The 15,790-nt window shown below is 42.3% G+C and overlaps 2 protein-coding genes across 3 annotated transcripts; both read right to left on the reverse strand.

Annotated features, from left to right (window-relative positions):
• Nucleotides 1-1,277: 1,277 nt before the first annotated feature.
• fpgt (fucose-1-phosphate guanylyltransferase) lies at nt 1,278-4,187 on the reverse strand. Its single transcript, XM_031864093.1, has 4 exons — nt 4,046-4,187; nt 3,751-3,918; nt 3,559-3,651; nt 1,278-3,092 (listed from the first exon to the last, which is right to left on the reverse strand). The coding sequence occupies exons 1-4, from the start codon at nt 4,116-4,118 to the stop codon at nt 1,684-1,686; spliced, it is 1,743 nt and encodes a 580-aa protein (XP_031719953.1). The 5' UTR covers nt 4,119-4,187; the 3' UTR covers nt 1,278-1,683.
• A 2,901-nt stretch (nt 4,188-7,088) lies between these two features.
• acot11b (acyl-CoA thioesterase 11b) lies at nt 7,089-15,051 on the reverse strand. Of its 2 annotated transcripts, XM_031864365.1 has the most exons (16): nt 14,864-15,051; nt 13,977-14,178; nt 12,863-12,932; nt 12,703-12,763; nt 12,513-12,614; nt 12,300-12,435; nt 12,039-12,192; nt 10,736-10,855; nt 10,453-10,591; nt 10,246-10,301; nt 9,604-9,670; nt 9,428-9,511; nt 8,867-9,000; nt 7,919-8,050; nt 7,593-7,719; nt 7,089-7,457 (listed from the first exon to the last, which is right to left on the reverse strand). In XM_031864365.1, the coding sequence occupies exons 2-16, from the start codon at nt 14,164-14,166 to the stop codon at nt 7,299-7,301; spliced, it is 1,731 nt and encodes a 576-aa protein (XP_031720225.1). In that variant the 5' UTR covers nt 14,167-14,178; nt 14,864-15,051; the 3' UTR covers nt 7,089-7,298. The 2 variants fall into 2 exon arrangements, with proteins under 2 accessions (XP_031720225.1, XP_031720226.1); XM_031864366.1 differs by having other exon boundaries at nt 13,977-15,051.
• Nucleotides 15,052-15,790: the final 739 nt, after the last annotated feature.

Here is a 15,790-nt window from a genome sequence, read left to right on the forward strand (position 1 = left end):
TGTTGTAATTCAGCCACATTGGAGGGTTTGCGAGCATGAACCGCCTTTTTAAGGTCATGCCACAGCATCTCAATCGGATTCAGGTCGGGACTTTGACTAGGCCACTCCAAAGTCTTCATTTTGTTTTTCTTAAGCCATTCAGAGGTGGACTTGCTGGTGTGTTTTGGATCATTGTCCTGCTGCAGAACCCAAGTGCGCTTCAGCTTGAGGTCACGAACAGATGGCCGGACATTCTCCTTCAGGATTTGTTGGTAGACAGCAGAATTCATGGTTCCATTTACCACAGCAAGTCTTCCAGGTCCTGAAGCAGCAAAACAGCCCCAGACCATCACACTACCACCACCATATTTTACTGTTGGTATGATGTTCCTTTTCTGAAATGCCGTGCTACTTTTACGCCAGATGTAATGGGACATACACCTTCCAAAAAGTTCAACTTTTGTCTCGTCAGTCCACAGAGTATTTTCCCAAAAGTCTTGGGGGATCATCAAGATGTTTTCTGGCAAAACTTGAGACGAGCCTTTATGTTCTTTTTGCTCAGCAGTGGTTTTCGTCTTGGAACTCTGCCATGCAGGCCATTTTTGCCCAGTCTCTTTCTTATGGTGGAGTCATGAACACTGACCTTGATTGAGGCAAGTGAGGCCTGCAGTTCTTTGGATGTTGTTCTGGGGTCTTTTGTGACCTCTTGGATGAGTCATCGCTGCGCTCTTGGGGTAATTTTGGTCGGCCGGCCACTCCTGGGAAGGTTCACCACTGTTCCATGTTTTCGCCATTTGTGGATAATGGCTCTCACTGTGGTTCGCTGGAGTCCCAAAGCTTTAGAAATGGCTTTGTAACCTTTCCCAGACTGATAGATCTCAATTACTTTGTTTCTCATTTGTTCCTGAATTTCTTTGGATCGCAGCATGATGTCTAGCTTTTGAGGATCTTTTGGTCTACCTCACTTTGTCAGGCAGGTCCTATTTAAGTGATTTCTTGATTGAGAACAGGTGTGGCAGTAATCAGGCCTGGGTGTGGCTAGAGAAATTGAACTCAGCTTTCCAAAGATGTGATAAACCAGTTAGTTTATGTTTTAACAGGGGGGGGCAATCACTTTTTCACACAGGGCCATGTAGGTTTGGATTTTTTTCCCCCCCTAATAATAAAAACCTTCATTTAAAAACTGCATTTTGTGTTTACTTGTTATCTTTGTCTAATTTTTAAATTAGTTTGATGATCTGAATCATTTAAGTGTGACAAACATGCAAAAAAATAAGAAATCAGGAAGGGGGCAAACACTTTTTCACACAACTGTATATATGTACATGTTTCTCATTTTTGACTAATATGTTGACTTGTCATAGAAAAGGAAGAATCGCAAAGGAGAATCAGACTCCAATCCAGCAATGACTGCAATGTTAATATAGTTATAGATATAGTTATAGACAACATGACCATAATGTCTGTGAAAAAGGCCGATTAAGAAATACGAGTTTGGAAGTCCCCTTTGTCTCACACTGTTATGAGACGATGGACACGTCTCTGTAGAGCAGTGCTGTGGATGAGGTAATGAGTAAAATGCTCCTAAAACACACCAGTTGTACTTTTTATTCGTAGAAAACAAACCTGTAAATGTAAGGATGAACTTTTATGTTACAACTTCAACTTTATCTCACACTTAAACTGACTACATAATCTGGATTATTAACTTTGATTGTCTGGTTTTCTCTGTGTGATGTCTTCATGCAGTCCCTTCCTGAACTTCAACATCTCCTCCAGGTTCTTACACTTTAAGGACTCGTGCATAGACATCAGCATCGTGTCTTTGGGTACGGCGAATGTAGATCCACTCAGGGCGGCCTGCAGCATCTCCAGAGACAGAGAGAATGAGCTTCGTTGATCGGGGCAGACGGGAAACAAACAAGCGTTCCACAAACTACAGCCGGATGCATTGCTGGAGAACCTCAGCACTTCCCTTTTCAGCCCCCAGTGGGACAGACACTCTGCCAGGCTGAAGCCAAAAAGCTTCAGCTCTTCCATGTACGCAGGGGCGTCCACGCTGCGCTTCAAGTTGTCCTCAATCCCAAAGACGACAGTTACAAACCTGGTTTGGTTCTTGTAATTCACACACAGAGAATGCATGAAGACTCCTTCAGGCACCGAGAGGCCCGCACCGACCCAGCAGCTGCTGACGATGGAGCCCCGCCCGACGGACGCTCCTGCTCCCAGTCTGGAGTACTCCACCACCGATCCAGCTCCCACAGAGCAGCCGGGATCCAAGACGCTGTACATAACGCAGCATCCCGAGCTTTCATTCGCATCAACGCTGAAGGCAGACGACAGGAGACCCAGCTCACTCCTCAGCGCCGCATCCTCAGCGAGGTGAAAGAGGTACTCCGACGTGGTTCCAATGTGATAAAACTTGGAGTTGTTCAGGAGAACGACATTCAAGGGAGTCCCTTTCAGAAGATGGAAGATCTTTCGGCGGACTGCCACCAGGCTGCTCTCCTCTTTGGTGACATTCGCGGTGTTGCTGGTGTAATCTATCGTGGCTCTCGGCCCCAGGGCTTGGAGGAAGTCCCCGTATGCGTCTACCTCACAGTCCAAAGGCCCCAGCTCCTTCAGCAGACCGAGAAGAGACTTTGCAGTGTCAAAGTCGACATAATAGGTGCTGTCTGTGTAGACGAACTCCGTGTCGGAGAGAGAAAAACAACCGCTCTGCCTCTTACGAACCGCTCCGCTGTCTCGCATCTTGTCGTTGCTCGGCTTGTGCAGGAAGCGCAGGCAGGAGACGTTCTCCATTTCAGAGTCGGTCGACTCTTCCTTTGAATCCAACACAAACACTCCGTGGGTCGTCCCGATAGACAGCGAGGACGGGTGGGCTAAAGCCGTGAAGCCCGGTTTGTCAAACCTAACGCTCTCATCGTCTCCTGTACTGTAGAGCTCTATGTCGTCCGCACAGGTCACCAGGACGCCAGGCTTCATGTGGGATGGGAAATCCACATACAAGGCCAGTTTGAGCTCCAGCATCTGGTAGAGAGGGTTGCCCAGCGGCACGGCGGTGAAGATCTTCCCCAAGGCGCTGGCACTGGGCAGACGCTGACTCAGCCCTCCTGGAAGGAGGAGAAGTGGGAAACGTCACACACGATACATGCAGTATCTCAAATGTCTAATTATTAGCAATCAACCCCTCAACTTTGGAATAACGATAGGAAAAGTCTGTTTTTGACACTTTCTTTTAAAGTCTCAAACATTTGGAAGATGCTATAATAACATAATTATGAACATATTAACAACTCACATGTTTTGGCATCATGTGCTTGAGCAATTGTGTTCACTGTATTTATTTTCATTATTGAAAGAATGTACATTTCACGTTTTAAGTTTTTCAAATTTTTTAATCGTTTGTTATTTTTGAGGTTTGATAAAACATTTTGTTTACTTAATTCAGGCCTATATAATGGTAAATTCAATTTCTTTGGTTTCTAAATAGTTGCAACCCTACCAGCATGCTTTGGACAAAAAGCAGTAGTTAGTTTAAATGTCTAACAGCAACAAAAAGCCAGTGAGCTCTCAAACCTGCATGGATGAGGATGACTCTCATCCTGCACAGAGCCTTCCCATAGATGTCCTCCAGCTGCTGCAGTGCATACAGGGTGGAGCCCCCATTCCCTTGAAAACACAAGGTCATGTTAGTAACACATATAATAATAATGTAGCGCTTTGTTGATCCCCTGAAACTGGAGACTCGATGCTGCTTGCCTCACTCACCTATTTTAGATCCAGGCGGGTCCGAGAAGACCTCGTAGTGAAGTCCGAGGGGAAGCTCCCTTCTGTCCACTTTGTCTCTGAGCTGCAGCTCATACGCTTCTCTCTGGCTCTCATCCACTGCGGTCACAACCACCACGTCCCAGAACTCCCCGGGCTGCAGCTCTCGAGCTTCAGACGGAGAAAACACAGCCCGGGGTTATGACATGGCTTCACATAAGACTAAATACGAAGCAATAAGCATAAATAATGACATACAGGCGTCTTTTTCCGCGGAGGAGGAGTGCACAAAACTCACCACGCAGAGAGTTAAATGTTCGGATCTTTTCTCTCGTCGCAGCTTGTAACTTTAGGACACTTTCCTGGCTCATAATGTGGGTTAGATAAAGTCGCTGGTTCCGTGTACGGTTTAAGTTTTAGCAGGTAGTAAGGAAACCTTTCCGTCTCTGTCTTCCGGGTCACGTGGTTAGTTGTGTTTACAACGTAAGCGCGGATAAGAGCGAGCACGCGGTGTGTTAAGAACTACAGGGCTGTAGTCATGATTTTATAGATTATGATTAATAATTCAGTTAATGTTTTAGCGTTTTTTAATGAAACTTATCATATAGAGTTGATCAAATTGGACTATATTATTGTCATATGAGTAGTTCCTCTTATAAACAGAATACACAAACATCAGAGGAATAGATACAATTTGTTAAATTGAGAATCTTTAAGTGGACTTCCTTGACCCTTTAAGTCAGTGAAGTAGTTTCTGTAGTTCACAGAAAGAAAATAACAAAAGGACAGTGTGTTTTGGTATTGAATGTTATTTATTTTCATTATTTATACTTTTACTATTGCATACTTTATTAATTTATTTACATACTGGTATATGTATTGGTGATATTGACATATACCACTGATGCAAAGACTTATTTTTAGAGTGTTTCACCTGCATAATTGTTCAACCGAAGAAACAAGATTAGAAACTAACCACCAAAATGATGTAGCATGTTCATATTTTAACTTTTTTTTGGTTGTTTGATCTTTCTTTAAGTATATTTTCTTTGTTCATTTAATGGTGTAATGTTTCTAGTAAAAAAAACCTGTAAGTTAACCATTAGGGCCTCTAATGTAGTAAGTTAATTCATGACCTTCCAAACAACAATGACACCAAGACAGTAAGTGGACGTTGATTTAAGATTTAACTGTTTTGATGTAATCCATTTATTTTATTATGTAATGTTTTATGGTTTTACGTCACCGTTGTTTGTTACCAACTGTTCTTACCTCCCAGACAGGCCGACATCCTGAGGTCAACAGATCAGGTCTAGTCAGGAAATTAGCAAAATCAATAATTTCCTGATCGGGGCTATAAGGTGCTGTATACATCAGCTAATCCATTGATGACAAATGCAATCATTAAAAATTGCACTTTACTCCTTGAATGTCAAATTCATTAACTTATGATATGAGCCATTTTTTATCAGAAATAACCATTTTTAACAAGGTGCCAACTGTCACTGTTCACACATTGTGGTGGCAACAGTTGCTCAACACCATCCTGAGGCTTGGTTGCGTGATTGATTTGCATGACATTAAATTGCATATTGTTACAGATTGTATTCTCTCACTTACATGTCACACTGAGAGAATCTCCATGACAACAATATGTGTAAACGTCCAGAGATTGGTTGTTGATATTTCACTGGTGCTGAGGAGGAGGAAGACGCAATTACAGATACTCGAGCTGGGTGAAATTTGTTAAGAAATTTGGAGGAAAGGGTCTGACGATGTCGACAAATAACAGGAAATCTTTAGAGTCCTTCCGCAGTGATCGGATATGAACATTGTTAAGTTTTGATCTCAGACAAGGCGGCCTCCCAGATGACAGCCAACAGGTAGACCACGAGCAAAAGGAGTTGGTATTCAGTCTGTGGAGCTGAAACTTCAAGAACCAAAGACAGAAAGCACCCTGGCAGAGGCACAAGGAGCTCGTTCAAGATGGAGGCTGCATTCCTAAAACATAGAGGACAAGGAGGACGGCCTGGGAGAGGGCACTGATAATGGCTCCCTCACTGAATGAGGCCTTTAATGAGAATAGCACACATCAGATCCGACGCTGTTCAGGGACCTGCAGAGTGGTGTGAACCGGCAGTGAGGGTCCAGCTGCAGGCCAACAGACATGATAACCTCATCCAGGGATGCTTAGGGCGGATTTATTTCACAGGATTAGTGACCGGCTTGTGTATAACAGTATTACATTGTTCTACCTGAAATTTCACAAAATGTTTCATTACAGATGCATCATGCTTTCTTTTCTGTTTTGCTGACGGAGAAGCAGTGTGAGCATAGCAGGGTGATCGTGGAACATGCATTGAATGTGTTGTAACGCCGTTATGTTGTTCATTCTGTACACATGACATCTATTGCACTTCTGTCCATCCTGGGAGAGGGATCCTTCCTCTGTTGCTGTCCCTAAGGTTTCTTCCTCTTCTCTCCCTGTTAAAGGGTTTTTTGGGGGAGTTTTTCCTGTTCCGATGTGAGGGTCCCGGGACTGAGGATGTCGCATATGTAGATTGTAAAGCCCTCTGAGGCAGATTTGTGATTTTGGACTATACAAAAATAAATCGAACAAAATCTGGAAAACAAGCAGAGCAATGAACTCCTTTAAACCCCAGTCAGAAGCTTTCACTTAGACTCCATCATACTGGTCGTCGGCCTGTGCACCTGTTACAACACTGGTTACAGCTGCCAGCTGTGTTTTCCTTTCTTTTTGTTCTCCATAAGAAATGCTTAAGGAATGGCAGGAATGCAGAGGTGAGAGAGGTGAACACCAACACAACAGCTCAATTGAGCATAATCCACTTGTCGATTGTGTTTATTGTTTCAGATAAAATCAAGACAGCTTGACATGTGAGATACTTGGCCATTGAAAGTCAACATATATTACAATCAGTGCAAAGGTTGTCCTCTAAAACTATACATCATTGTCTCAAAACAGCATCATAACACACTAAATGTATATCTTGTCTTACTCCTAGTCAAAGTCTCAATCAAATCATTTAAAAACATTATTTAGGAGGTAGAAAATCAACTAACAAAAGAGGCTGGTTGAAACATTTCAACTTAGACTAAAAGACTGGGAATACCATTAAAACCGTGATAACAGATTGTGCTAAATACTTACACCAAAATAATTAATTGATATATAAATTAATATAGCACAGAGAGTGCTCCTTAATAAATTAGCTCTAATAATACTTAAAAGGCTTAAAATCTTAGGAGACTTAAAAATACTGTGCACTCTTGCTTCATAGTTCTTTAAAAAAAAGTATAAACACTATTTCTTTAGCTTATTAAAGATGATGTCTCATTTTAAGTGATGCATACAGTGAGAACTGAGTTTTAAAGACCTGAAAGAAACTACAAATGCAAAGAAGTTTGTAATCTCAGGGTGGGACACTTACATCCCACAACCCCAACAGAGGTAAAATGGGACGACAATGAGATGATCCTACTGATGCTACTGCTCCTCTTGTAAGGGAGACGAAGGCAGCGGTATTGTGTCACAGTGCAGACGGTGGCAGAGCAGCCAGGCTGTCCTTGTTGGTCTCCAGGAAGTGACTGCAGGCAGAAAAGGTGCTCGAAAAGCTGGAGGATAGGCCAGCGATGTCTGTGGAGATGTAGGGGAGGACGCCCGGTGTGGCCTGGTTGTAGTAGGTGATCTAAAAACAAAAACACATCGGGTCACATGTGGTGCAGTAAACCACTGGGTCCTGTTATTACTTTAAATGTGAATTGTCAGCGTGAGTGCGCAGTGATGTGCTCATAGCGAGCGGGCCCTTCTCATTTGGTCCAACCTTGGTGACGGTGCTGGACTCTTCCCAGATCGTGAAGCCAGCACACAGCACCTCTCCCCTGGTGTAGTCCTCGGTGGGGAGGTGAGTGGGCAAAGTGACAGAGCGCAGAGCGATCAGATACGGGTCCCTACGAGGGACAAACCAGGATAGCATCATGAGACTTTATGACAGAACAAGCAGGAGGCAGTGATGCAATAACTGGTTTCATAAAAAAATACAATACAAGTTGGGAAAAGGAAATATAGTCAACATGATAAATACAGCGGAGAAGTGGGAAACACAATGTGAAATGACACGAGCAGGTTGTTTATTATGTAGTGTGTTACCTGGCGTCACATGGCTTCCTCCTGGATGCCAGCAAGATAAAGTCCTGGCCTTTGCCGCCTTTACTCACAGACGGTGTCGCCACGCGGTAAAGTGTGTCTTCCTCATCTGCTTGGTTGATCACCTGACACTCCCTGCAGAGGCCACAAAGTAATGAGCAAATAAAATGTAATGTAATAAAATGCAAATATTAAATGTAGAGTAGAATTCACATCTCATGCTGCCGTAACGATCACTTGAGACAAACATCTTGAATAAATAGTTTTTTCCGTATTCACTCCATCTAACTACTGCGGCCTCACAATGTGAGCTTTGAATATGGGACGACATACAAATAGTTTATATTTCATGCAGAAATAACATTGCATCTGACTTTCACGCTTGTGTTTTTGGTTTGGTTGGTTGGTTGCTGTAGTTATAGGATACAACTGGGGAATTTAAAAGGATAAGGCAGGAGTCGTTTTGTATTCATCCTGCGGTCAACAGATCCAACAAAAAAAGAGCAAACAACAATTTATTGACCCTTATTTTTCTGTGCAATAGACCTCAATTGTTGTCCTAAAATTATGAAAAATGAACCACTGTTGCACCGGATGACGTGTACCTTCATTACCATGAAAACGAGCACTGTACTTTATTTTGAGGCCATTTCACATACATCGTCCTGCTGACGTAAATACTCACCAAAGCCCCACATGTATATTGTTCTGCAGTTGAAACTAGCCCCCACATGTTTGAGTAAAAAGGTTGTTTTAGGAAATAACTGCATATTGTGATCCATTTTTAAAGATTCACATCTTCTGTAGAAACGAGTGAGTCTTGGTTTTGATGTTTTTATGAAATTAGTTGACAATAAGAAAAGCATAGAATAACAGAAGTATGTTTAAGCCTATGCTGCTGTTCCATTAACTGTAAATTGCTGTGCGCCAGACGACGGCACTCATACTGACTCATAGTGCCGGTCCCACTCCTCTCTCCTCCTCAGGTCTGACAGAAGGTGGAACGTCTGCTCTGCCGGCACGCTGACGTGCATCTCCACCTTGAAACACAGCACGTGGTTTTCCTCCAGTGTGTACAGTCTGACCTAAGAGGAGCAAATCCACAAAGAGGAGGTGGGCTCGATGTCTATAAATAGGATTTGTTCCAGTTATTCTAATGCGCACACATCGAGTTTGACTGCTGTCAAAACCGCCACATTAACTGGTGAGTGCATGAGAGATTATACAAATGATACATATTCTTAGTCTATATTCAGAGCTCGTTCTTTAAAGCTTTGACCATGCCTTTTGGAGAGGGGCTGGAGCAGAAGTAAGTACAATGTTTATATTATTTCTTATTCTGCATTATTCCACAATTTACTTTAAAGCAATATGGGCCAACTTCCTGGACGGCCACTGTGACTGTGCAGCTTGTCCAAAATAATACAGATCAGAATGCATGGCGGAATCACAACAGCTGCGTCTATTTAACAAGCTACATCCTTGTAGTACAATAACACAAACAATACTGACCTTGTTTTTCTCAGACGTTAATACCCAGTTCTTTCTGGTATCCATTAGTTTCAGTGCCGATACATTATTGTAGCTCAGGTACATCTAGAAAAAACGAAACAAAGGACTGTCTGCATTCTTGAATACGGTGGCAATAAGCCTCACGAAGCATGTGTGACTCTGTTTGCCAGAAATACCTGGTTACTTGGATCCCAGGGTACCGAGACGGGCACTTCCGTTTGCTTGCAGGAGATAATGTATTTCCTGTAGACATGTAGGGCACAAGGATTTACATTCAGGGACAAAAGGAAGATCAGAGGACCTGATCATAATATGAAGCTTCTCGTTCTAGCAATGAGCCAACGCGTTTGGTTACGAAATAGTGGAATAAAGATTATACTGGAGGCCGGGTATTTTACAGTTGAACAATGAACTTATTATGCTCGACAGACTCGGCACCAAAGTCTGCTCAGCTGTGAAACGCTGCTCTGCCAAGTCATGTGCTGCTGCAGTCGACTGTAAATAAAGGCCTCTGTAGCACAACAGTGGATAAACGAAGCAATGATGACAACGTTTCTGTATTACTTCCTGTCCTTTATACAGCAATCATGCGCTATAATTGTTTTTATTCTATTTGCTGCTGTTTTTAATGTTTTATGATTCATGTTGAATCAAACCTGACAAAGAGACGGGGAGAAAGAAAATGCACATTAAGCAACTTACAAAAAAAATAAATAAATAAATAAAAAAAAATAAAAATCGACATATCTGCAATAAACCATGTCAGCACAGTATCAGTAATAAGAACAACATCTGCTGTTTTAAGGGAACATACTAACCTATCAAGGCGAATCTTCTTTCTGGCAATAGCTTCTTGATAACGTCTTTTCCCGTCCTGTAAAACATAGGGAAACCTAATGTTGAAATCCTCACATAAAGATGCTTATTTTGTCATAACTTGGTACTGAAAATTACCCTTTTTTTGCTCTATGCTGTACTTTATATTATGGGCTCTCATGCAGCAAAAGGACACAAAGAAAACTCACAACAGGCTCAGGTCGTATCCGCGATAGCGTGCACGGCTTCCCGTCACCGTCCAGCACCTCAAAGGTCATGAAAGCACTATTTATATGGCGCAGAGGTTCTCCACCCTGGTAGGCCTCCGCACACACTCCCACCTCCATGCTGGAGCACACCGCGTATGCAGGCGCGTAGGTTCAGACAGAGAAGTGCATACGCACAGACGTACGGTAAAAAACACACTTTATTAGACGAGTTGATAGTTTGATAGCTTTGTGCTTTCCTTCGCTTCATTATGTGACGACTCACCTGTGCTTGAAGCTATTGTTAACAATGGCTTTCAGTACCAGTCGGTCACCAATGTGAGACGGGCCACGAAAATGGAACATGTCGATGCTCCTCAAGGTTGGGTGAGCATTACACAAGCGACTAGATCAAAATATGAAGAAAAAAAGGAGGAAGAAGAAGTCATTACAAATAGCCTCAGCAAACTAGGGTTCGTTAGGAATATGCTTATCTGTTTTCTTATCGCGAGTTTGATGAGAAGATTGATACCGTTGTCATATCTCCGGGTTAAAAATGAGGCTACAGCCCGGTATCTTAGCGCAGCATAAATACTGGAAATAGGGAGAAGCAACTATCCAGGCTCAGTCCAAAGGAGACAAAACCCGCCTACCTGCATCTCTAAAGCTCACCAACTACCATTATTTATATTGTTTGTTTTCTACATACAAATACTTACGTATAATAAAGACTATCAATGGTTTCATAGGGGTGTTTGTGTGTGATTATTTCTTGGTCTGGGTGCAGTGACTTCCTGGAGTCTCATGGAGAAGCCAAGACTCCAAGAAGTCACTTCGCTCGGCTAAGAAATAGTCCCGTACAGAACTCCCTGTAAAACCACAACTCGTCTTTGTCAAACAAAAGAGATATCATTTATTAATTAGAGCGCTTTAGAAGTGATGGTTGGAGGATTCTGTTACCCGGCTTGCTCTTTCCCCTTCAAGCCGACACTCACAAAATATCCACTGCTGCCATTATAGATAATCATTTTAGTTTTTAATGCCCACATTTTTAATATGAATAAATAATCTGTCACTGTCAATTTAAATACTGTACAATCCATGTAAATCTATCCATTCATTATTTACTTTTTTTGGCACCATTTGTATAGTATACAACTTACAGAACACTTGTTTATCGACATTTTATTGATGGTCATTTTTTTGGGACTTTTTATATTTATATGATATTAATATACAACTATTTTTTTTTTTTTTGTGTACATAATAGTTCTGTCTATTCTTTACCTTTATTTATCCAGCTTTAATGTTCCTAGCTGTTATTTCTACATCGAGAGAGATGCACAAAAACCGAGTCCATTTCTTAGCATGTGCACACGTACTTGGCCAATGAAGGGGAGTCTGATTCTGTCTCCAGTCTTCAAGCTAAGCTAACTCAACCAACTGCTGGCTGCAGTTTCATATTCAACATTCAGATACGACAGTGCTTTTGATCTTCTCATCTAACTCAGCAATAAAGTTATTCAAAATATCAAACTATTCCTTTAAAGCTGGTTTAAGTCTCGTTTCAAATAAAACTAGGGACACACCTTGCTGCAATTGTAGCCACATTCTCCATCCAGGCCATGATCTGGCCCCCAAAGGTGCTGACTTGATGGTTGGCATGTGGCGGCAGCACCAGCTCCACGCTCTCCACCCGCGTCCGCTCGGCCGGCACAGCGTCCTGGTACTCCTGGCATTCTCCTGGTGAGAGCGCGACAACAAGGAGCTACAATCAGTCCGATTTTTAAATGCTGCGCGTGTGTGTGCAACTGTGCCGTGTTTTAAAGCCCCGTGTCTCCAGTCTGTACCCAGCTGAGCCGTGCTGCTGCTCAGGAGGTCTGTAATGATCTCAGCATGGATGAGCCTCATCCTCCTCCGCTCTGCTGCCAGGCTGTACTCCATCTGCTCCAATTGTGTGCGAGGAAGCACCTGCTTCAGCTGTACCTGTGTACACAGAGCACATAGGGGGATGTCGAACCAGCTTCAGTGAAAATGCATATTTCGGGTCCTCTGTCCCTTACCTTCCCCGCTTCAGTTCGTCGGGCGACAAAGGTAGCAAAAGCGTGGCAAACCTTCCACTGCCTGTCGGTGTAAAGATCTTCACAATTCACCAATATGCCCACCTGAAATGACAAAAGAACCACCACATGCATTTGTCGTTTTTTCTGAAGTAAAAAACGTTCGCCACGCTGAAATCAAACGTCCACTAACCTCCATACTGGACGTGAAGGCTCTGTTGACTTTTGCTATGATGTTGACGACCTTTCCCACCCTGGAATAGACAAGACAGAGATACTTCTCTTTACTATCAACACGGAGCGGTGATTAAACTATCAACACAATCTGGACCTCTCTACTGTTAATACATTACCCTATGGTGTGTTCAAAATGGATGTCGTCCACAGACGCAGTGATACAGGAACATCCTGCATGTCTCTCAGCTGGGAGGACAGAGATTATAGTTAGGCAAAGTAATCCAACACATTTAATTTAAAGCACCAGAATATATTGATGCCCAGGTGTTATCTATTGCGTCTGAACAGATATACTTAAATGTTTGGAAGCGGCCCATAATTAAAACATATTTCTATTATTTACGCTGTGGTAGCAATCTACCATAGTTGCGTGTAAATCCGTTTTTAGAAGACCTCTCAATGAGGTCAAGACAAAACCAAGAGACCAGAGCAAATCATCGCCTGAATCATGACTTGACAACATAACATCAAATGCTTTAGTACTGTACAAATACTAACATGTACCTCCCTAAAAGCCTCGTACACAAATGTCCCACCACATTTGGCGCCCGGGAATTTCAAATCTTGGCTCAGGAACCTCTGGCGAGTCATGATGATTTAAATCGGCACTGTGTATGTCCACTACTTCCTGCTAGAATACTTCAGTGGCCATTTTGGGATATTCTTGGATAACCACGGTGCATGGTCAGAGTGTGGTTACTATTATGTTTTTGGTTCGGTTGTCAGCAGGATTACGGAAAGACTACTGGCCCGATTTTAAAGTAAATGGGTGGCAGTGTACCTGTGTACTCAATACACAGTTGAGTTTTCTTTTTCATTAACATTGCAAGAACGATATATGACCTTTGCCGATGTGTGCTCCTCTAGTTAGTGTGTTGGTTTGTCAGCAGGATTAAAGAGAAACTATAAGCCCAATTTTCATGAAACAAACTTGATTGAATGGTGTTTGTTTACCCCCCCACCACACACACACACACACACACACTTATATATAGTGGTCGTACTTGAAGATTAGCTCATCACACACGACTGGACTCTTGGCTTTGTTGGTGGTCTGTGGTCTCCGATCGCCCCTCTAGTACTGATCTACTCCTCTGCTAATAAAAGCATTATCTCTTCTTATCTTATCTTAGACACAATGTCACTTACATGTTGTGTAGCGGAGATGTGAGAGTAACTCCGGAGAGTTTAAACAGGACAAGCTCGATGTTTTCTGACATTTTTTCCTACCAGACAAGCAGGCGGTGGAGTCCATCCACTTCAGCAGCTGTCCAACGCTCAGCTCTCCACAGTGATTGGCGTGGCATGGCAGCACGATCTGACTCATCTTCAACTCGGTGGGGTTTCTGTACACTTCCTCACCCTCCTGGATGAACAGAGGGTCCCGCACCGTGTCCGCATGTTTCCCATTTGACGTCATAATAACTCACAACTACACAGACAGAAAACACAGGAAATTACAGTAAAACCACGTCATCCAAAAGACAAGACGTTCATGTTTACCACGCTGAGACATTACTAAAATGTGAAAACCTGCAGTCAGTTTGGAAGCAGTGCTGCAACATAAGACGCTTTCGATAATCTGCATCATATTGTCGTCTGAGGAATTGCCCAACATTTGCCCTCTAACTCAAGGATCAGGAACAACCTGAAATGCCAATGTGTGTGATTACAACCTTGCAGCATTTAAATGGTAGGCCTCTCAATGCCATTATACATGCAGTCCTTTTTGCAAATGCATGCTGGGACTTGCCTTTATAGAGCATGTTTAATTGGAGTCTCGCACTATTTCAAGACACATATACAAACTATTTTAGGGCATGCAGCTAAATGAGGTATTCATGGAAACTATTTGCCGGGATTGAAGTGTTTGCCCACACACTGCTTCTCCAATGGGGCGCGTGCAGTGGTCACCTGTCTTTCCTGTTCACGCTGACAGAAGCTGCAGTGACCTTTATGTTGACTTCAGGAGAAATGAGACACATCACAACATTCACGATGGACTTCTGTGACAAAAAGACTCCGCACGCCTATAAAAGCCTGCTCTTCATTCTAGAAAAAAAAAAACAAGTCATGGCAGTAAACAAACTGTAAACAAAGTAAATAAAATGGCTTACCTAGTTTTATAGTTACTGCTGGTGGTGAAATCGAGATAAAGACCTTCACGTGTCAATTGGCCGTCGGCTACTACACATTAACGCCGGCTGAAGGAAGCAGCGTACAACACGGACCTCTTTCCACTTCACTCATTGCTCCACAACTTTAGAAACACATGCACGCATACGCCACAGCTTTACTCAACGGTGTCACCGCTGGAGGGAGAGAGAGACGCGGAGAGAGAGAGAGACCATCCCCTGCAGTGGCAACTGTTACGTCCATATTTTTAAGGTGGAACTGTAGTTACTTCATCTTTAGGGGCCGCTTAGGAACAACTCGTGTGGGCCATATTGTCCAAGAACTTATTCTAATAAAACAACGATAGAAACTTTTATGGATGCTAGAAAAGCTGTAAACCGTGTTTTTTCGTTGTTGTTGTCTTTTGTTGTTGTTTTTAAACCTGGCTTCAATAGGCCTAAGTATGAACTTTTCAAAAGTTAAACACTTGAGATTTTCTTTATAAGACGAACCAACAATGATATCTTGCAAAACTAATATCTTAAATGCATTTTGTTATGTAAGACAAAAACAATTATTCTATTCCAATACATCACAATTTCTGGTTATAAAGAAGCAAACCAAATTGTCTTTCCTATTCGTTGCTGTTAGTTTATACACTTAAAAGCCTATAAAATATAGAAATATACCCTTTTTTGATGTGGAGCTATTGACTGAATTTATCTAATACAATTAATACTGTTGGTTAACTAATTACTATGGAGGGTCAAACGAAATATAAACTCTGCGTTTTACCTCAAATCATCTGGTAAAAAAAACAGAAAACTTTTACAGGGTTCCAGATTTTGGAGATCATATATTGTAACTTTATATTATAAATATTTATTAGATTAAAAACTCTCCTATACATCAATTTAATTTATTGCAGA

Source organism: Anarrhichthys ocellatus, unplaced genomic scaffold, assembly GCF_004355925.1.
Source record: "Anarrhichthys ocellatus isolate YVR2014 unplaced genomic scaffold, GSC_Weel_1.0 scaffold30, whole genome shotgun sequence".
In the NCBI taxonomy this organism is placed as follows: Eukaryota; Metazoa; Chordata; class Actinopteri; order Perciformes; family Anarhichadidae; genus Anarrhichthys; species Anarrhichthys ocellatus.